This window comes from Lissotriton vulgaris, chromosome 1_2 (assembly GCF_964263255.1).
Source record: "Lissotriton vulgaris chromosome 1_2, aLisVul1.2, whole genome shotgun sequence".
Taxonomy (NCBI): Eukaryota; Metazoa; Chordata; class Amphibia; order Caudata; family Salamandridae; genus Lissotriton; species Lissotriton vulgaris.
Window position 1 is genome coordinate 220164314 of NC_141686.1, and position 22631 is coordinate 220186944.

General features: G+C 47.2%; 1 protein-coding gene across 1 annotated transcript; it reads left to right on the top strand.

Annotated features, from left to right (window-relative positions):
* The first annotated feature begins 3661 nt into the window (after nucleotides 1–3661).
* Nucleotides 3662–4600, top strand: LOC147735057 (olfactory receptor 5J3-like). Its single transcript, XM_086952584.1, has one exon. The coding sequence runs from the start codon at nucleotides 3662–3664 to the stop codon at nucleotides 4598–4600; it is 939 nt and encodes a 312-aa protein (XP_086808710.1).
* The last annotated feature ends 18031 nt before the right edge of the window (nucleotides 4601–22631 follow it).

The following is a 22631-nucleotide window of genomic DNA, read 5'->3' on the forward strand; positions in this document are numbered from 1 at the left end:
CAGGACTTGCTGCCACCAGAGTCCCTTGAGGCCTCTGCTTCCTGGGTTGTCACGGGCTGGTGTGAGGTGGTCAGTTCCTCAGCTTCCGGAGGCCTGAGCAGTCACCCCATCCAATCTTCTGCTCAACCCCAGAGGTAGATGTCGCTAACAGTCTAGCTTGCTCTCTTCTGCGATCGCCATGTAGATGGATGGCTCGTAGGTAGCTGTCTTTGATCTGCGCTGCCGGTGCTCTTGCCAGGCCTTGTCTCCCAATGCACTCAGATGGTCCAGTGCCTGTCACCTTCCTTCATTCCGCAGGGGCGGCTTCTTCTTGCAGTGGTAGCGTGCCACTCTGATTTCTCCTTCCTTCTTCTTGCAGTGGCAGTGTGCCACTCTGACTTCTCCTTCCTTCTTCTTCCAGTGGTGGTGGCCACTCTGATTTCTCCTTCTTTCTTCTTGCAGTGGCAGTGTGCCACTCTGACTTCTCCTTCCTTCTTATTCCAGTGGCTGTGGCCACTCTGATTTCTCCTTTCTTCTTCTTGCAGTGGCAGTCTGCCACTCTGGTTTCTTCTTCCTTCTTTTCTCAGTGGCAGTGGCCACTCTTCTTCTTCTCGCGATGTAACCTGGCCCTGTCTTCTTTCATCTTCTCTGGCCAGTATTCCTCGTGCAGCGCGCGCACTCTTGACGTGTCCTCTTGGTCTTGTCCTAGTCCGAGGACACTGTCTTTTTGTCACTCAACTCCCAGGGTTAGTGTCGCGACCTTCACATCTTCTTTACGTCGCCTCTGTTAATTTGTGGTGTTGAAGTTCGTTAGTCCATGTTCACGGACCGCGCCTTGGCTGAACTTCTTGGACCTCGTGCTGTTCCCTTCTGCCGATATCTGGCAGGTAGACTTCGTGGTGCGACCATTTGGCTGGTCAGCTACTTGGTGCGACCATCTGGCTAGTCTGCTTCATGCTTTGTGACCAGGCTGAGTGGTCAGGTTGCTCTTGTGTTGAGTTTTCCATGCTGAGGGTTGTCTGCGCAACCATTTTCCTTTCATCGCAGTTTGATTGCTTTGGTGCACAACTGGTTGCGCTCTTCGGGTGTCCCTTGTGGTTTGCTGCTTTGGGTTGGTGCTGTCTGTATTGCTGTGCATTTGCGTCATGCGGTTTTGCACTTCTTGTTGCCGGGTTCCAGACCAACCATCGGTTAGTGTGGTGGTATTCCTGTCTTCGTAATACTGCTGCAGCAATGACCTGTGGCCACGAGGCATCGATGTGTTCTCTTCCGACGTGGCGTAGGTGCTTCTGGAGTGTTGCTTTTGGAGGGTTGGGTCACCACTCCGTTGACCTTCTTCTGGTCTTGCTTCTTCCTTACGTTGTTGGTTGCGATCCTTTGGAATGTCCTGCGTGGAGTTGTTGCACTCCTGACGCGCTTCTGTGGCTTTTGGCACCATCCTAGGCTCTGTCGCGTTCTTTTGCGTTTCTGGCGCACTCCTGCACCGTCCCCTCCCTGTGCCTTGTGTGCATGCCTTCCCTTCGGTATCGCTGACTGGGTCCCTTGTGTCCCTTCTTCTGTTCTCTTTCCTTTGGGAGCAGCCACCTGCCAGCAGGTGGTTTTCTCTCAGTCTTTTGGCATCGCTTGTATGGGGGCCATGCAGTCTAGTAGCATGAAGCGGCCACAAGGTGGCAGTGTTGCTCTTTTCTTTGACCGTACCAGGCTTGGCTGACGTTCGGCTGGAGCGAAGATGCAGGTGCGATCCATGGGAGGCTGGTTAGAACAAACACAGCACTTCTCCCTTTCATCTTTTCAGGCACGCATTTCAAACTTTCACTGAAGCCCGTTGTGCTGCCTCTTTTGCCTGGGGGGTCCTGGCAGTTGGCCTCACGCTAGGGGTCCGTTTCTTGGGTGGATGCAGGGCAGACGGGTTGCTGGCCAGGATGCGCAACTACTTTACTGGTGCTGTGAGCCTAGGGTGAACTTATTCTGTGTGCTCCTATTTGCTGGTGCGAGTGCTGAGCTCCTCTCTGACGGATGGCAGCAGGGAGGGTCGCGTTGTGGGTGCAACCCTGTGACCGTTCCACCATTAAAGTGAGCGTGACAGTCTGCCTCATGCTACGGGCGCTATTCTCCTTGATTCATTGATCCCCGGCAGGGGCACGCGCTGGGGGTTCATTTGAGTCTGGCCATAGGCCGGATTCTGCCTTAGTTCTTGCGCCCCGCCGCCGCAGCTTCAGTCCTCACACGCTGCACGGCGGGGAGGGGTGTCGGTGTCTGCTGGTCTCCGGGCCGTTCTCTGCCTCGGCCGCGCATACACAGCTTTGCGGTGCGGCGAGGCAGGCGGCCACGGCTTGATGACTTTCCCCCTTACATCGCGGTGAGTTCTCTTTTATCGGGGCTGTGCCGGGGGTGTACTGATGCTGTTGTTACCGGCTGCAGGCCGGGTGCTGGATTTCACGCTTCCCCACCCCGCCGCTGCAGCCTTGTACATCACACGCTGCGCGGGGTTGGGGGTGTTGACTCTTTGCGGGTGGTCTCCGCTTTGATTGTCTGGGCGCCCGGCAGCTCTCCACACACTGTGGGTGCTCTCCTTTGAAGTTATTCACCCCGCAGCTGGGAAGGCTCCGCTGGCCTCGCTTCACTGGGGGGGCCAGTAGCCAGCGTTCGTCACACTTTTGGGGGCACAGTTAACGTTTATAGTGGGTGGGCTCCGCTTTATATGTCCCGGCCGGTGCTAGCAGGCGGCCGCCATTATAATTGTTGTGACCTTTGCGGGTGGGCTCCGCTTTCAGTGCCGGTCATCTGCATGGGCCTACCTTCGGCCAACGGGCCACTGTTACCACGCGGGTGGGCTCCGCGAAGGCTTCAATATAGATGGGCTCAGTCGCGGCCGACGCGGGTGGGCTCTTGTCGGTCCGCTCTTTTCACGGTGGGGAGTCTCTGTCCTGCGGCCGACGCGGGTGGGCTCCGGTCGACCCACTCTTCACTTCGGGACACTGCCATGGCAGGGCAGACCACGGCAGGCCTTAGAGGTGCGGGATGGGCTCCCGGTCACCTTCTCATTCTTCTCCAGGCCTGGGGCTCGACACAAGCCCCAAGGGCCTCTCGGCGGCCGGCTCCTTTCTTAGGGGGTGTGCCTTCGATGTAGGCAGCTCCCTTCCCCTTTACATGAAGTTTTCTTTTAGCTGCGGGACGTGTGGCTAGCGTCTGCCCTCGTCGCCATTGTAGGGTCGGGCCCTAGCCCCTCATGCTGGAATAACTGAGACACAGGACACACTGGAATATTGGGTGCAACTGGCCAAGAGCATGTGCGCTCTGCCACTTTTATTATAGCTGTGTCACCTGACCAGTGACATCAGTGGTGGGTGGGTGTTCAGTTCAGTTACATACAGAACACTAGAATGCTAACTGTGACTCAGGGTCCTTACAACCATCACAGTCAACAACTACTGAAAAAGTAAAACTGTTTATCACTAAAGTAATTTTGAATAATTTATGTTTTGAGTCCTTGACACCTTTAGCTATGGCTCATTGGCAAGATATTTTTGTTTTATTGAAACTTATCTGATAAATGTGAACAAAGTGGTTTCTTAAAAGTACCCTGAATTTCAAGAAATATGTTGACATGAATGTTTAATCTGATAATTCATATTATTGCTCTCATTCGATTTTCCAAAGACAAATTGTATTGCCCACAGCCATGAAACCTGGAAACGGAAGCAACGTGACTGAGTTCATTCTCTTGGGACTCACAGGTGACCGACATCTTCAAATATTTCTGTTCCCACTGTTCTTCTCTGTCTACGTCTTCACTGTGCTTGGAAACTTCAGCATCCTGGCCGTTGTTTGGTGCAGTTCCCGCCTTCACACACCCATGTACTTCTTCCTTGCACAGTTGTCCTTTGTGGATATTTCCTTGACCACTGTTATCTCTCCCAAGATGTTGGTTGGATTTATTACTGGGGAGAAGAGGATCTCTTTTAATGAGTGCATAGCCCAAACCTACCTGTTTTGTGCCTTTGGCAGTTCTGAGTTCTTTCTCTTGGGGGTAATGGCCTATGACAGATATGTCGCAATATGCAACCCACTGCTATACACAATCAACATGAGCACACATCTCTGCATACGATTAATTGTAGGGTCATACATAGCAAGCTTTCTGCACTCTCTGATTCATGCTGTTTGCTTATTTCGGTTATCTTTTTGTGGGCCTGATGTCATGAATCATTTTACTTGTGACTACCCTGTACTTATTCCTCTATCCTGCACAGACTTTTTCTTAAATGATTTGGTACTGATTATATTTGGTGGCATGATGGTGGGAGGTTCCCTTCTTGTTATCATTGTCTCCTACATCCACATCGTCAAAGCCATCCTTAGGATCCGCACCTCAGCTGGGAGACACCGGGCTGCCTCAACCTGCATCTCCCACTTCACTTGTGTCTTTCTTTTCTACGGCAGCTGCTTGATCATGGAGTTAATGCCCCACTCAAAAGATTCAGAAGACAAGATCAAAGTGGCCGCTGTCATCCATGCTGTGCTGGTTCCTGCTCTGAACCCAGTGATATACAGCCTGAGAAACAATGAGGTGAAAGAAGCTGTGAGGAAGATATTGATCAAGCCATGTCAATCTCGATGATCAGTTTCTGCAAACGATTAAAAGTTGAACACCATGGGTACATGACATCTTGTTCTGAGGCCAGAATATGCTCTGGAAAGATTAGCTATTAAAATTGTATGCGTCTATCTCCAGTGTTTTTGTCATCTGCTGTGTTATGGCCTTGACCTGACGTTATTCCAACTGTGATTATTTTTATAACGATGGAATATTAACTGTTTTTATGTAATTGTCTTGTCCTTTATTGCTGGAACAGCTTATTAAAGATCTTTTGATCTGAATTGAATTGGAAAAAAAGGATCTGCTATTACGTTTTCTAGCATTTTTATAATTTATTATACAAGGCATACATATTTTGGTTTAATAATAAAGGGGCCAGGTAGAAAACCTTCAGTTTAATACATTTGTGTATTTGCGAAGCTAAATATATCTTCACTAAGAGGCACATGCATCAATATTGCATTTTGCGATTCCTTAATTGCGAAAAATAAGGAATCGCAATTAAGGATTTGCAAACTGCAATGCATCAAGAAATTGCTAAAAAAATAGCGATTTCTTAAAATTCCTTAATTGCGATTCTCAAATTGAGAATCGCAATTAAGGAATACCTCCCCATCCATTCCTATGGGCCTAGAGGTCCATAGGAATGAATGGGAAGACATTCCTAATTTGTGATTCACCATTTGAAATTCGCAAATTGAGAATGCAATTTCAAGGGTGCAGGGGTGTCCAAAGGACACCCTGTTGCACCCCTGAAATCTGCCTATAAGTACATTTTGCACACGCACATGCCCCAAGGGGCATGTGTGAGTGTAAAATAGAACTTTGAAAAATGCACTTTAGTGCTTTTTTCAAAGTTTTCGCAAATTACCATGAAGGTCAACTTCATGGTAATTTGCTCCCCTTATTTGCGAATTCGAAAATTATGAAAGTTTGACGCATTGCATTTAAGGAATCTCAATTTGAGATTCCTTAAATGCAATCGCAATTTAAGAAATCGCAATTTTGCGATTTCTTAAATTGAGAAAATTACAAAAATTATAATGCATTTCAAAAATTGGAATTGCATTCGTAAACGGCCGAATTTTGCGATTCGCACCATTTGCGAATGCAATTTCCATTGATGCATGTGCCCCTTTGTTTCAGATTTATTTTGGGAAGCTACAATTTTTTTTGAGTCCGGAAATGGGTCTGCCTCTGGATACTGAATCGCAATTTGGAAAGCATGTGTCATGCTCATCACTTTCTAATAGGGTTTCTGTTTCAGATGTATCAAAGGTTTCCAGCCATAATTTAATCACAAACCTTAGAAAAGTTATCAACAACTAAGCTAAGGTATTAAATCATTCACATAGGGACGGTGGTGCAATTTTGTCTCCTTCCCCTTTCTGAAGTTTTGTAAAAGTTTCAGGGGGAGTAAATTTAAACTACCAAAAAAGGTGTTTTTTGTTAAAAATAGTTCCCTTGAAGAAAAACTGCGAGTTTTTTGTGTTTTAAAAATTATTTCATTTATGTAAACAAAATAACAGTATTGGGATGATCTGCAATTTGTGAAGTGCCTCATGAATATTAATGAGCTGGGTCAGTATGCAAATGTCTTTGAATCAGAATTTAATGAACCAACCTCTTATTACATAGGTCTGTTCGCAAAATTCCACAGTGGCTTGAAAAATACAGGTTGCAGAATTTGACCAGTTTTTGCAACCTGTGCAATGACACATTTGGACTTCATTCACAAACAGCAGCAACTGAAGCTGCATATAGGACAATCAGGAAACGCAAGTGGGCCATGTAAAAAAATATACAGCTGTGTCGGGATGAGGAATATTCACTTTGGCTCTCAATTACTTTTGTCTAACACAGTGTGATGTACAAATGAGGAGGACAGCTGATTTGTTGATATGGATATGCTTAGATACTTATTGGGCAGTCAGAAGGCACTTTGAATTGCTGCACTAATCAAGTGCATTAGGGTAGAAGCTCACATTGTATTTGGTAAAGATTCTGGATGCTTGTTAGGATTTGCATCCATCTCCCCTTCTCCAGCTTTGTCACCCTCTGTGGTAAGTATATGAAGATGCACTTTATCTGGTTTGAAGCCATTTGTAGGTTATTGAAGTGCGAGTATTCTCAAGCACATTTCCCCTGTAAGACCAAAAAGATATACAGTCATTTTAAGTGTTTTGAGCATCCTTATCTGACTGTGTTGCAAGTTTCTTTCCATGATACATTGCATATGTGTGCATCTTGGGGTCTGTTCACTGAAGTGGCCCTGATGGAGTGTTCCTGCTTTCAGTGACCTTTATGGAGATACCGCCTGAGTTGGTTTTACTAGTGAAATTACATTGGCATCTTAAAACATCACAGTTAATTAGCAGATATTATTTGGATTTCAATATGCATTTACAAATGAAGTGTTTCTACAATTTGTATGCTGTACAGCAACATCTGCAGATACTTTCCCCATCTTTTTGCAGTTTAAGTTTGATTACATTTTTTGAATAGAAAAGTGTTTGTTATTATTATTTATATAATACCTCTATATAACAACCTTTTAAGATATGTGGTCAAATGCTTACAACGTGATAATTCACCAATACATTTTTAAAATATTTATATTGCCTTTTCAACTTTCTGCTTAGCTATAATGCTTTGTTCTTCCGAACAACGTTGACTCTGCTTGAACGCATGCTACAATATTTAAAGTTTATTTTATTTTATAAATACAGATTGATGTGGCCCCTTTTTCTTTTGCTTTTCTTTCGATGGTGTGTTGGTATCTACATTTCAATCTCTTTGTAACATCATTGAAAATATTTACTCCTTGGTTGGACTTCTGTTAGTTGACTTGAAGCACTGTAAGGGAGATAACATCTGAAATACGTTTCCAACATTTGAGATTACACAATAAGGACCAGTAATCAATGATCCTGACTAAATGGTTTTATTTTGGAATGTAGGTCCTCTCAATGTATATGGAAGTAAAAATAAGTTCACCAGATATAACAAAGTCTGGACACTGAAATATGCCAATAAGTTAAGTCGTAATAAAATGAGGTACAGAATAGTACCAACAACAATAAAAAAAAGCGAATTGTAGTAATCAGGTGTCCCATAAAAAATCTCCCTGTTCCTAATATAAACATAAATTGGGGATTAAATCATTGTTAGAAATTGAGGGGCAGATCTACGAGGAAGTGCTGCTGCGCGGCACCGCAAGCCCTTTGGCTGAGCCATGCTGCAGCACTTACGAAGCACAGGGATGCAACATATTTACAAGAATATGTTGTATCTCTGTGCTTCCCTCTGCGCTGGTGTACAAACTGCAGTCATGCGCTGGCGCAGGCACCCTTGCAACATGGTGCAAGGACGCCTGCGTCATGGGAAGATTGTTTTTGTGCAGGAAGGAACACCTTCCTGCACAAAAACAATCACTACAGGTATTTTCCTCCTTCAATGCATGCTGTTGAATGCAGCACACATTGAAAGTGGAAAAAACGAGGAGAAATGAAAACATTTCTCCTTGTTGCGCCTCTCTACGCCACCTCTAGGGTGGCTTAGCATTCACACGCATCTCCAGATTATAAATCTGCCCCTGAGTTCCGTGTTGACTGGTATTAAAGCCCTGGTCAAACAGTAACTACAATCATAATCTGTGTAAATCACAAACACATCCTAAATTAACCTGTGCCCACCCTCTGTTATTGTGGCACTGAGCAGTGAGCAATAACTTAAGATGGCAATGTGTAAAGTGTTTGTGAAACAATTCAAACAGTAAAACAGTGAAAACACCACACAATAATTCAACTCCAGGCTAGAAATATAGCTAAATGTAATAATTAAAACAAAATGACAATATTTTTGTAAGTAGAACTTGAATTACAAATTTTAATATAAACTGTAAAATAGTGTGTAGAAAAAGATAATGAAGATGCATGGTGCAGCCTAGCGATTCGTCAGTGTCGATCCCGCATCGATGTGATGCATTGATTTTCTCCAGGCAACGGTTTGCCAGTTCCGCAATGTACTGAAGGGGATGCACTGGATTTCCACATGCAGTAGAGGAGAGTGGCAATATTCTCCCTACAGTGACGATGATGCAGTGGTTCCCAAAGCGACTGATGGTGGTGCACTAGCTTCGAGTACAATGGGCCAGTCGTGCTCCCACAATACCAGCAATGTGTAAATTCTGCTCTCACAGCAGAGAATACATTGGTTCTGCTAGATCAAGCACGGTTGAACCGCTTCCAATTATCCAGGTGCAGAATAAGGGTAGTTGGAAGTATTTTATTTCCCTGATGCTTCAGATCAGAAGGTCAGTCAGCTAGTCCTTGAAGTTACTCTGGGTTCAAATGATGTTGGTCAAATCTTTAGCATCCAAGCAAGAGAGAACAGCAGTAAGCAGGGCAACACAACAAGGCAGCAATTCAGGAGTGCAGCAGAGTAGAAGTCCTTCAGCACAACAGTTTTTCTTCCTGTAACAATTGTTACAGGTTTAAAGGTGTACTGAGTTGATTGTGACAGTGGTCTAGTATTTATGCCTAATGGTGCCTTTATAGTGGGGGAGACAACAAAAAAAGGGTTGTTGAAGTGCACATAGGTCCAGCCTTACTGCTCTGGCCCCATTTCGCTACAGAGGGGTATGCACCTCTTTGTGTGTGGAAAGGAGGACACAACCTCCGGGTAGGTCGCTTCTCCACCGCTGCAGCACCTCCTCAGCCTGCCACCAACCTCTGCCTGCCTGCAAACTCGACCTTCCTGCCTGCCACCTGCTGCTGCCTCATCCACCCACCTTGCCAGTGTGCCTGTGCCTGCTTCCCGTCTTTTCTTTCTGTACCCCCTGTGTGCCTGTAGCCCCTGTAACCCCTCACCCTGCTCCTCTGCTCCCCTGTTTTTCCCGCCGCTGACCCCTCTGCGGCCTGCCCCCCTATGCTCATTGGCTCGCCTGCCCTCCCGCCTCCCAGCTGACCCCAGTTAAAGGGGGCCGCTGTGCGACAGAGACAGAGACCCTTGACCCTCCGGGTAGGTCGCTTCTCCACCCCTGCAGCGCCTCCTCAGCCTGTCTCTGACCTCTGCCTGCCTGCGACCTTGACCATCCTGCCCTCCCGCCTCCCAGCTGACCCCCCTCCCCCTCCCTCTTATGTAGACCCCGCAGCGACCGTGCAGCGGATGAGCGCAGCGGGGGCGCCGCTGGCGTGTTGTAGGTGCACCAAATGCAAGCCCGTCTACGCCCGTCTGCGCCTGGACCGCGCCCAGCTCCAGGACCCCTGGCCCTCGACGATGCCAGCCCACCCGACGGACCTATGACACCACCACCATCCACGCACTCAACGCCGGCCGGAACCCCTCCTGCTACCGAGCTATCCTGAAATGCACCCACGGACCCTTCACCTGCCGAACCTGCAAATTCTCCTGCCTCCGAACCTGCACCGCACCCGCCAAGCCAGACACCTGCAACAATCATCTCAAGTGCATCCTGCTCAACACCCGCTCCGTCCACAGACAGGCCGTCGAACTCTAAACCTCCTCGACACAACCTCACCAGACGTCACCTTCCTCACAGAAACATGGATGAACGCCTCCTCAGCCCCCGACATCGCCATAGCCATTTCGGATGGCTACAAGATCGCCCGGAGGGACTGCATCAACCAAACCGGAGGAGGCACCGCCATCATCCATAGAAACATCATCTGCATCACGACCAACTCTGACGACACCCTCACCGCCGCCGAGCACCTTAACTTCCAGATACACACCGACCCCAAGACCACCCTCAGGGGTACTCTCATCTACAAACCCCCGGGACCACTCACCCAATTCAGCAAAGCCATCACAGACTTAATTAGCCAGCAGGCTCTAACCTCCTCAGACTACATCCTCCTAGGGGACCTCAACTTCCACCTTGAGAACAACAACAACAGCAACACCGCAGCCCTCCTGGACAACCTCGCCAACTTCGTACTCAAGCAACTGGTGAACACCCCCAACCCACTACGCCGGCCGCACGCTAGACTCCATCTTCTCCTCCAGCAAGCACATCTCCTTCAGCCACACCACCGGACTACACTGGACAGACCACAGCTGCGTCCACGTCAACTTCGAGAGAACCACGACCCACCACCACCCGCAACAGGTTCCCCGCAGAAGCTGGAGCAAGATCACCACCGACCAGATCACCAACTCCCTCAGCCAGAAACCTCCCACCAACACGAAGGACCCCAACCAAGCAGCCCGCAACCTCACTCAGTGGCTCACCAACTGCACCGATGACCTCGCAATGCTGAAGAACCCGGCAGCAAGAGGGCCTCGTGGTTCACCAACGACCTCATAAACTCCAAGAAAACCTGCCACACCCTCGAGAAAGCATGGTGCAACGACCAGACAACAGAAAACATGTCAGCCCTCAAGGACGCCACCTGCAAACACCATCAGCTGGTCCACACCACCAAGAGGACAACATTCAAAGAACGATTGGACAACAACACCCACAACAGCAAGGAACTCTTCAGAATTGTTAAAGAGCTCTTAAACCCCAGCGCCGGAAACAACGACATCACACCCTCGCAAGACCTCTGTGACTCACTCGCCTCGTTCTTTCACCGCAAGATCAACGACATACACAACAGCTTCGGACACCACCCGCATGATGAACACCACCCACTCCGGCTCCCCAACCGACCCCTGTCCACACCCCATCTTCAACAAAGCAGACACCATCATCGCACCCCATCTCGGGGACATCATTAAGTGCTCCTTCGCATCCGCCACCTTCCCGGAGAGCTGGAAACATGCCGAGCTCAGCGCCCTCCTGAAGAAACGAACCGCGGACCCCACGGACCTCAAGAACTTCCGCCCCATCTCGCTCCTGCCTTTTCCTTTTCAACAAACAACTCTCCGCCTTCCTCGAGTCAAACAGATCCCTCGAACCCTCGCAGTCCGGCTTCTGAGCAAACCACAGCACCGAGACCGCCCACATCGCAGCTATCGACGACATCAGGGCCCTGCTCGACAAAGGGGAAACAGCCGCCCTCATCCTCCTAGACCTCTCTGCAGCCTTCGACACCATATGCCACCGCACCCTCGTATAGCGCCTCAGCAACACCAGAATCCAAGGAACGGCCTTGGAGTGGATCATCTCGTTCCTCGCCGGAAGAACCCAGAGAGTCCGCCTCCCCCCGTTACGTTCCGTGGCCACCGAAGTCATCTGCGGCGTCCCTCAAGGATCCTCGCTCAGCCCCACCCTCTTCAACGTCTACATGAGCCCCCTTGCAGCCATCGCACGCCACACAACCTCAACATCATCTCCTATGCTGACAACACCCAGCTGATACTCTCCCTCACCAATGACCCCCCCACCGCCAGAACCAGCCTCCAGGAAGGATTGAAAGACGTCGCGGAACGGATGAAGCTCGGCCGTCTGAAACTGAACTCAGACAAGACGGAAGTCCTCATCCTGGGACCTTCCTCCTCTGCCTGGGACGACTCCTGGTGGCCCCCGGCCCTGGGCTTCGCCCCCAAGCCAAAGTACCATGCACACAACTTGGGCTTCATCCTGGACTCCTCTCTCACACTGACCAAACAAGTCAACGCCATCTTGTCATCCTGTTTCAACACCCTGCGCATGCTCTGTAAGATCTTCCGGTGGATCACCACCAAAATCATGAAGACGGTCACCCAGGCCCTCATCACCAGCTGACTGGACTACGGGAACACCCTGTACGCGGGCACCACAGCCAATCTTCAGAAAAGACTCCAGCGCATACAGAACGCTTCTGCACGACTGATCCTGGACATCCCCCGCCACGACCATATCTCTGCCCATCTGAGAGATGTGCACTGGCTCCCCGTCAGCAAGAGGATCACGTTCAGGCTCCTCACCCACGCACGCAAGGCTCTCCACGACACGGGCCCCAAATACCTCAACAGCCGCCTCACATTCTACACACCCACCCGCCAGCTACGATCCGCCAGCCTCGCCCTCACCTCCATCCCACGAATCCGCAGAACCACTGCTGGAAGAAGATCCTTCTCCTGCCTGGCGGCCAAGACATGGAACTCCCTCCCCGCCCACCTTCAGCTGACCCAGGACCAACTCTCCTTCAGGAAACAACTCAAGACCTAGCTGTTCGAGCAGTAGCGTCTCCCCCCCTCCCAGCGCCTTGAGACCCTAGCAGGTGAGTAGCGCACTTTACAAATGTCGCTGATTGATTGATTGAACCTATTCAGGGGTAAGTGGGAGGCTGTATTCAGCTCCTCCCTCCCATGCTCCCAGAAGGACCCATCAAGTCATGGCTGTCTAGAAGGAATATACAAAGCCCAGCTTTCACCCACCCCAGACAGGTAATCAGGGACAGATGGCACCAAATGGCAAAAGTAAGAAAATGCAAAAGTTCTAAAAAGTTGTATTTTCAGAATTGCAATTTAAAAACTGACTTCACTATAAGTTGCGATTTTAAATGGTGATTCTAGAGACACCACACTTAGGGGACTTACCTCTATCCAAATAAAGACAACACTTAAAATGTAATAAGGTAAACTTAAAAGCACATGTCCTACTTTTAAATACACTGAGTCTTAGGGGTGACTTACAAGTATTCAAAAGGAAGGTTTAAGATTCAACTTGCCAGGTTGACTAGGCAGTGTTAAACTGCAAACACAAGCTCTGCAATGGCAGGCCTGACACATGTTAAAAGGGTTACTTAAGTGGGTGGCAGAACCAGGGCTGCAGGCCCACTGGTAGCATTTAATTTACATACCCTGGGCACATATAGTCCACTTTACTATCTAAAGCTTTTTACTATATTATAAGTAAAGAAATATGCCAATTGTGGTTAAGCCAATGTTACCACGCTTTGAATAGAGAACACATGCACTATAGCACTGGTTATCAGTGGTTAAGTGCTCCGAGTCCTAAAGCCACTACTACCAAGGTCAGAAAAAGTGGAGGAGATAGGCAAAATGTTTGGGGTCACCCTGCAGAGAGGGCCATTTTCCAACAATCTTCTGATGGGGAATTCTATTCAGGGACCATAGAATTTGTCAGCATAGAATAAAACTCCTTCAGACGTTTAGCGAAAGAACGAAGTGTTCAACATGAAGCTTTACAAATAAGGAATACTCCCAATTCAATCCTATTGGCCTTTTGGCCCATAGGAATGAATGGGGAGTTATTCCTTATTTGCGATTAGCAATTTGCTAATCGCAAATAAGGAATCTGTAGGAATCACATTTAATTTTGCGATTCCTACATGAATCCCGTTTTGCGAGTCTGTAATAGAGATTCCTTATGAATCGCTATTTCAGACTCGCAAAACGGGTCTTTCATGAATCTGGCCGTAAAAGTAGAGCAGTGATTGCGCTGCGAAACATACCGAGTGGGAACATTGAATGAGAGGAGCTGAAGGACCGTGCCAAAATGAGGAACCACCAGGTAAGCATGCAAACTGCTAAAAAACTGAATGTGTGCGCTGGGGGACACAAAGCATTGAGGTAACAGACAAACGGGAAAATCAAACATTGTTGTTTCCCATGTCTGCCAGGAGTAAAAGAAAGAACGGAAGGGTAAAAGCAATAATATATTGAACATGACCAACAAGGGTGACATAGACACAATACAAACAAGCAATGGCATAGCCAATAGGTCTCGCCTTTGGGACTGTATAAGTGTATACGTTCCTAAGAACAAGGGGCCCGATCAACAGAATGAACTTAAGACTCAATCCTAAACTTACTACTATTTTGGTATTCACAGAATGCACTTACTACTTTTGGCATTCACAGAATTAACTTACTACTTTTGGTATTCACATAAGTTAGGATTTTGTCTTAAGTTTGACTTAAGACAAATTTAAGACAGACTTTACACAGACTTAAGACAGACTTAAGACAAAATCCTAACTTTTGTGAATACCAAAAGTAGTAAGTGCATTCTGTGAATACCAAAATAGTAGTAAATTTAGTATTGAGTCTTAAGTTCATTCTGTGAATCGGGCCCAAGCAGATCATAGCCAGTAAACATGATATCCTGTAAAATTACGTGACATGCTGATACCAGGATTTTTAAAATCAAGTGATTTGAATTGTTCATCAAATCGCGTAGCAATGTTGTAACCAAGATCAACCAATGCATAGTTGCTAAGATTTCAGTTTGTGTGAAAATTCTATATTTCCTCTGTCCTTATGTGTGACATTTCAGTGCTTTATGTGTGAGATTTTATCATGAGCGGATGAAGGGAGATTACTGCTGAGGCTCTTTCTACTATATACGAATCGTGACCCAATCAAAGTGACTACTGACATGATGGCCTGGTAGAATGCACCCACAGACCCAAAATTACTGTTAAGTTCCTCAATTGCAACCTACATTGCTACCTACACTACAACCTACACTGCTTTTCATGTAGCAGATCCCCGTTCTCAATTCAATTCAATGATCTTTATTCGGATATATAATATCCATAAAAGCACAGATCAAAATACCAGCAAAAAAATGATTATATAAAAAACATTTCAGCGTATAAAAACAATAAATAACAGAGACTTGTAGATGTGGCACGATCAGAAATGTAAATATTCATATTATAAAAGAGGGTCAAATATGTGAAACAATCACTCCTGTGGATGCACATACAGCCTGATTCATGAAGTAAAATTGCGCCCGCAATCGCTGCGAAAATGCAAATGCGGGCGCAATTTCCGTAATCGGCATTCAACAACAAAATAGCGAATTCGCAAACACATATTTGCGAATTCGCTAATATATTCGCAGAATCCCGGCAGGTGAACATTAGCGAATCGGAAATAGCGACACACCACGGATTCTGCGAAAATAATTGTGAAATCGCAATATAATCGCAATCGGTATTCAAGAAAAATCGCTATTAGCGAAAAACCCAAAAATCGCAATTTGCACCGCGCAAAATAAGGACAACTCAAAGCAGGTGGTAACCATGAAAGCCATGGAAAAAAAACTTTCAAAAAACCGTTGTCCTATCACCAACAGGTACTGGCCTGACCAATCACACATAAGGACTATCATCATCAGCAGCATTAGGAGTCCCACAATGCCAGGAATGTACATGGTGGTGAGGCGTCGCAGGCTAGAGCGATTAGCACGGAGGAGACGCAGGATCCAGGACAGGATATTCCGCCAGCGGGTCACCTTGCTGGGCCAAACCAGAGAGCAGATATATGCTAAATACAGGCTGAATGGGGAAATGATAATGCAGCTAATACAGGACCTTGACCCCCTGATGCAGCACCCAACAAGCCGTACCAATGCTGTGCCTACACATGTGCAGGTATTGTGTAGCCTGCACCTCCTGGCCTCCGGGAGTTTCCAGGGGATAGTAGCGGTTGCTGGGGGGATATCCCAGCCCACCATGTCACGCTGCCTCCACACTTTTGCTGACGCCATGCTCACCCAGCTACACCGTCACATCAAATTCCCCACCAGCCAACAGGAATTGGACATGACCAAGCTACAATTCTACAATGTAGCCCATTTTCCACATGTGCTCGGATGTATAGACTGTACCCACGTCGCCATCTGCCCACCAGCTGGCATGGAGTATATGTTCCGCAATAGAAAGTCCTACCACTCCCTCAACATCCAGATGGTCTGCAATGCTAAGACATACATCACTGACATTGTCGCACAGTACCCAGGGAGTACCCATGACTCCTTCATTTTCCGGCACAGCGGACTCCACACACGACTGGTCAGGGGAGAGTTTGGGGAAGGACACCTACTTGGTAAGTACACTTTGATTGAAATGTCACATTGCAAAGATGTAACAGCGCAGCACAGGCAATCACCATCTGCTCCTCTCATTCAGGTGACAGTGGCTACGCCCTCCGTGAATACCTCCTGACCCCATACTTCAACCCTGCTAAACCCCAGCAACGGCGCTACAATATTGCACACATACGGACAAGGAATTGCATAGAAAGGACATTTGGCCTGCTCAAGAGCAGGTTCCGCATACTGCACAAGACAGGTGGGGCCATGTATTACAGTCCTGAAAAGTGCTGCCGCATTGTGGCTGTCTGCGCAATACTACATAACATTGCAACCAAGCGCTGGATACCTGTTGACATCTCTGGCAGTGAATCTGAGGGGGACAACCGGCCACCTGCACATGCGCGCCATGCACATGGGGAGAACCCAGCAGAAGGGCACAGACGTCGCAACCACATCACAGTGAACAGTTTCTAGTACAACCACTTCCATTACCCCACAAATCAACAATGCATGCAAAATGTAATGATGACACAACGCTAATGTGTGTAGCAAAATAAATGTATTTGTTAAATTCACAAAAATAAAAATAAGGATCCTGTCCAAATATGTCCAACAAACAGTATTACGCCATACTGCTGTGCATCACTACATGGCAGGCTTAACCTCAGCCTGTGCCATTGATTAACTGCAGTTCTCTAGGAGCGCCTAGTGCGCGTTCCGCCATAGCGCCTCTGAGGGGCATCCTCCTCCGGGGCTTCAGGCAATGGGGGGGCCTGGTGCTGCGGGTGTGTGGTGGGGCCTGTGAGGCAGATTGAGAGCTGACGCTGGACGCCCCCTCACTCGCATCATCACCCCCCACAACAGATGGAATAGCTGGAGGGTGAAGAGCAATGACGGCCGTGGTGAGGGTCTCCAGCACCCTTGTCATGTCCTCGCTGCACTGTATGATTTGGTGCTGCTGGGTCAGGGTGCGCCGCGCCAACAGAGATGTAGCATTCGCTGACACGTAACTTGCCCTGCTGTTAGTGGCAAGCAGGGTCATTAGTTGGCGGTGGCGCCGGCGTGTTCCACTGCGCTCTCTCGACATGGCCGCGGTGTTGGCCTCCAAGGCTGCAGCCATGCGGGCCAGTCCTTCTCCCACACCTGCCATGTCTGCCCTCATGCCTTCCATGTGGCCTGCAACAGAGGCCACATTGCGCCCTATCATGTGCAGTTGCAGCTGTATAGCTCCCTGCTGCTGAGCCTGGCGCTGGTGAATGCGGAGCATGCGTCTCTCGACGCTGAGCCGCGCCAGTCCATGAGCATTGGCCCGCCTGCTAGCTGCTGTGGAGTGCTGGCGTGACCTGCCACGCCTGCCCTGCTGGCCTGAGTGTGAGGCTGGCCGCTGTGTGGACACTGGCGCAGCCCCGGATGTAGAGGCGACAGCTGCTGGGGGTATGACCGCCGGTGTTGCAGGTGCGCCAGACGCAGGGGGTGTGACTGCTGGTGTGGCTGTTGTAGTAGATGCAGGGGGCACAGGAGTGACTGCCCTGGCTGCGGCTCTGGGAGGAGCAGCGGTGGCAGGAGGCACAATGGGGGCTGGCCTGCCAGCGGATGTGGGTGCTGCACCAGTTGCAGGGGGGACGCTGCAGGTGGTACTTGCTGCTGGTGTAGATGCAGCGGCAGGGGCTGGTGCCTGGGTTGGTGTTGGCACCTCCACCTCCGGGACGCCCTCATCGATCTCCAGCCTATCGCTGTCGCTGGTATCGCCACCTGTGGGGGTAAGTGGTGGATCATTAGTTGCATGTATCTGGCAGACGTGCAGTTGCTACATGCATGCTGGGTAACATTCCCTGAATGGCAGTGGCTTTGTGTGCTTTGGGACCTGTCTGGCTGCATTGTGGTACTACAACATTGTGGCCAGACTACATCTCCCACAATGCTTCAGGACATTCCTTGATGTGCAACTATGGCATGCCTATGGGACATTGGGGGAGCCTATTTGGTCATGGACATCCATAGGGGGCAGGGTCGCAGTCGCATGCCACTTACCTTGGGTGTCTTGGGTGGTGCGGGATGAGTCCAGTGTAGTAAAACCGACACAGGCCTCCTTCTCCAGGGTGTTCTCGACCTGGTCCTCCATGGGAGTTTGGGTGGTACAGTTGGTCCTCCTCCTCCAGTGCCCGAGGACTCCCCAAGGCGCGCCGCCACCTTCTCCTTGGCACGGCCTCGGAGGTCATACCACCGCTTTTTTAATTCCTCCAGGGACCTGGCCGCCACTCCCACGGAGTTCACAGCCGAGGCTATCCCCTGCCATATGCGCCGCTTCTCCTGTTCGGGGACCCTCAGAGAATTTGCGCCAAACAGTCTGTCATGGTTGGCCACAACCCCCTCAATGAGGTGTTCCAGCTCCTGCTCTGAGAATTTCAATTTTCTCTTGCGCCCAGACGAGCTGCTGGTGCCAGGTGCAGGTTCCTCAGCCATGGTACCAGGGTTGTGGATCAGTGTAAGTTCCCAGATTAGCAGCAGCTCTCCCCATGATTATACGCTCTCCTTCAAATTCTAATAGTTCAATATTTAACCGGTCACAAGTAGTAGGATCATCTATATTTGGTCCATATATAACACAGAATACATATTTGTAATTTTCCAAGACTAATTGAGCGATAGCCCATCTTACCCCCTTATCCAAAGCTATTTTAGCAACTTCTACTCTGAATAGCTTCTGTTTCAAAATGGCAACTCCTCGGACTGAGGCGTTTAATGCTGAACAGACTATTACTGATGCAGACAAAGTGGTCCCAGATACTAGAGTAAATAAACTAAAATGAAATAATATCTCAACTAAATTGAAGGAGAGTATCACAACATTGTTTTTAATCACAACATGTACAAATATTCAATAAAACGCTATTCTTAAAATACATTAATATTTAATCATAGATGGTGCCCCTAACAGAAGGGAGGGAGGGGTAGTGATGTGGAAGGTGAGGGAACCGAACAAGTGACAAAGCAGTGGTCAATTTGACCTCAATGAAAAATTACTAACAATTGATTAACAAAGGCTAATGATCACAATTCATAAATTAATATAACAAACTCATGCCTATCAAAACAAATCCACAAATGATCAATGGGGAAGAAGACTGAGAATGGAGAAAGTGTCAACGTTTCGACCCAAATTGATGCAGGAGTAGGGTAGAACCTTGCTAGAGGGTCTTCATCAGGACAGGGATGCAGGAGCGGCAATAAATTTGCATGGAAAATTAATCATTTTATTTTAATTACGGTCAAAATGATCCATATTACTCGTAAAAATGTATGTACAACGTTGCTGGTCGAAAAGGGAACATTACCAGGGGCACACGGAAGTTAAGACCAAGGTAATGTGAAGAATACTCATATGGTGAAAAACACCAAATTTGAAGGACTGCAGGTTAAACAAAGGACATTACGTTGGAACAGTGCCATTCCAAAGTATTAAAAACAACCGACAAAATTACTACAATGGTTACTTACATTAATGAGTGTAGTATAAGGCAGTGATTTTGAAGGATGAGGGAATGACGGGTCCTAAAAAATGACACAATGGTGGCCCCTTATGACTTGTCTGGAAAGTGAGACAAAATTCTCATAACGTCAGGTCAAAGAATGTGTTCAGACTCACTAGATAGGGAATTTTGCAGAGTAAACAGCAACCGGATATGATAGATGTCCAAAGTTCAATATATCTGTCAAGTAAACGACTAGGTTAGTTATCAAAAAACTTAATATCGAGTAATAAAAGTAAAGGCATAAAGCACATCAAATGAATTACCTCAATAAAAAAGCGTGGTTGCATGGTAGATAAGGAATCTGCCGCGTGGGTCAGGATCCTATAAAAAGTGAATTGTCGGGGAGATAAGGCAATGAGATACATCGCATTGGGGACACACTTATAAAAAAGTTGCATGCAACCCAATGAACCTGGAAGAAATACGATTTTTTTAATTTTCCCGAAAAAATGTTTGAATTATGTCACACACGAGGTGGTGCAATGGTAGTACCGATGGGTGCAAGCTGAATATAATTAAACAGAAGGGCAATAATTATATCATGTTGAAAGCCCAAGACGGATAGTAGATGTATCTATCCTTAATAATGGTGGTGGCCACATCATATTTTTGTCAATGGGGGTCGGGTACAAGATGGTAGGAAGAACTAACATTGTAAGTATATCAATTGGGTGAAGAAGATATGCAGGTAAACAATGTTCATTACAGTACATAGGCGAAAAATGACAATTCATAGCAGCCACCAATCAGCGTACCTATCATACAAGATGGTAAAGGCCGAATAGTTATTAATACCAAACTCAGCAAATATAATTCATAGCTGCATAATCCTCTCTGATCAGTAACCTGGATATATATACAAAGGTAGTTAATTTAAATTGTCCATTTGCACACAAGTGCTATCAGTTTCATTAAGTCCTGATTTTACAGAGTCAAATAAACACATCCATTTGGCTTCCCGGATGCTAAGGATATTAGAGACACTATCACCTCTAGGGCCCAATGTAATCTTCTCTAAAACAACCCATTTGAAATTCTCTGGTGGGTGTTTTGCAATTTTGAAATGGTCCACTAATGGGGCTCCAGCTACCTCACACCTGATCCTACTTGAATGTTGCAAAATCCTTACTTTGGCCTTTTGATGTACAGACTATAACGTCATACCCTAGTGTCCCCAGAGATATGGGTCTCTGATAATAGGGCTAAGTGAGGATTATACATTTTCAACTCCTCCTGAATTAGTCGCCTCTTATTCCTAAAGATGAGGCCTGCTACGTACCAGGCTAGACATCTCAGTCGATACATTTCGTTAATGTGTAGTCTCCTTCCATTCTAACCAAACATGTAATTATCTCCCTAATATAAAATTTAACAAATCTCATTCTCATGTTCTTATTTTTTAAGTTTTTATCCCCCTCATGGAGCCAACCACCCATACACCCAAACACCCAACCCTTCCCTCCCTTCCCTCCCTCTCCCCCAATCTTTTCCAGAGATTGGCCCTCCCCCTCCCCCAGCAACTAGAAGGAGGAATCATCCCCTTTCTCAAAGCTGCCGTTGCCTTTGGCAGCCCACTAAGAGGTCCGGTCCCGAAGGTTCCGGAGGCTACTACTAGCTATGTTATTTGACAGACAAAAAAAAAGTAATAAAATGGCGGGAAGAATGGATAATTTTCTTATTTTTTTTACTTTCCCCCTTTTTTCCCCTTTCCCCTCTTTCTTCTTTTTTCCCTTTTTACCACAATAAATCCCTAACTTAAAGGGGGAAAAAAAAAACAACAAAAACAAAGGGAAAGCGTTAATGTAGTGACTACTATTGTATACCTCACATACCTTCTTCTCTCGCATAGCAAAAAAATTACTTAAAAGAGATATACATTTCCCCCCTTTTAGCCTGTACCCTTTTTCTGCCATCTGCATAAACCCTTCTTTGCCTCTATTTCTGAAAAAAAACATATAAGACTGTCCCCCACAAATTACTTTTAGTCGAGCCGGTTCTTGCAAATATGCCTGCACGCCAACAGCTTTCATTGGATCAATCAATTGTCTGAGCTGCCATCTTCTGTACATTGTTATTTTGCAGTAATCAGAGCAACCTTGTGCCAGCTTTTAAGTAGACAGCTTTCCTCAATAAAAAATTACCAAAATAAATCAAAAAAGGTCTAGCATATCGGCTATCTTGTCTCTTTTGAACCATTGGCACCCTATGTGCCCTTTGAATCTGGCAGTCCCACTCCCAATCGCTAAGGTCCGGACACAATTTCTACAATATTTGCACTATAAAAGTTCTCGGGTCTGTGCCCCCTTGTCCTTCTTGTATGCCGAACATCTTCAGATTTTGTCTCCGCTGCCTATTCTCCAGATCTTCCAGCTTAAGTTGCATCATAGCCACAGCATGGTCATGCTTCTCGGTTATACTAAAAGTTTTCCAAGCTGTTTCTTCTGTATCTGCCACTCGCTGTTGGAGTTCAGCCATCTCCCCAGCCAGTGCTCCTACTTTGGTAGTGACTTCATTTAGAGACTGCTGAATACCCTGGGTATCTGATCGCACCTGAGCAAAGAGCGCTCTAGTCTCTTCTCTTTGGTCTTTAAGATTCTGGAGAATCAGCGAAAGCATCTTTGTTTCAATTCCCGCTTTACTTTCTGAATCCCCAGATAGTTGCTGCAGGCTTATTTCCCCCGATGACATTGTTAAAGCTGACCCAGGACCAAACCCTAGGTCACCGGTGTCTTCTGCCACCAGCTCAGTGCCCCCCACAGTTTTGTCAGTCACGCTG

Bases quoted from the DNA above. Each gene is read 5' to 3' on its own strand.
- LOC147735057 (XM_086952584.1), top strand. From the start codon at position 3,662: ATGAAACCTGGAAACGGAAGCAACGTGACTGAGTTCATTCTCTTGGGA.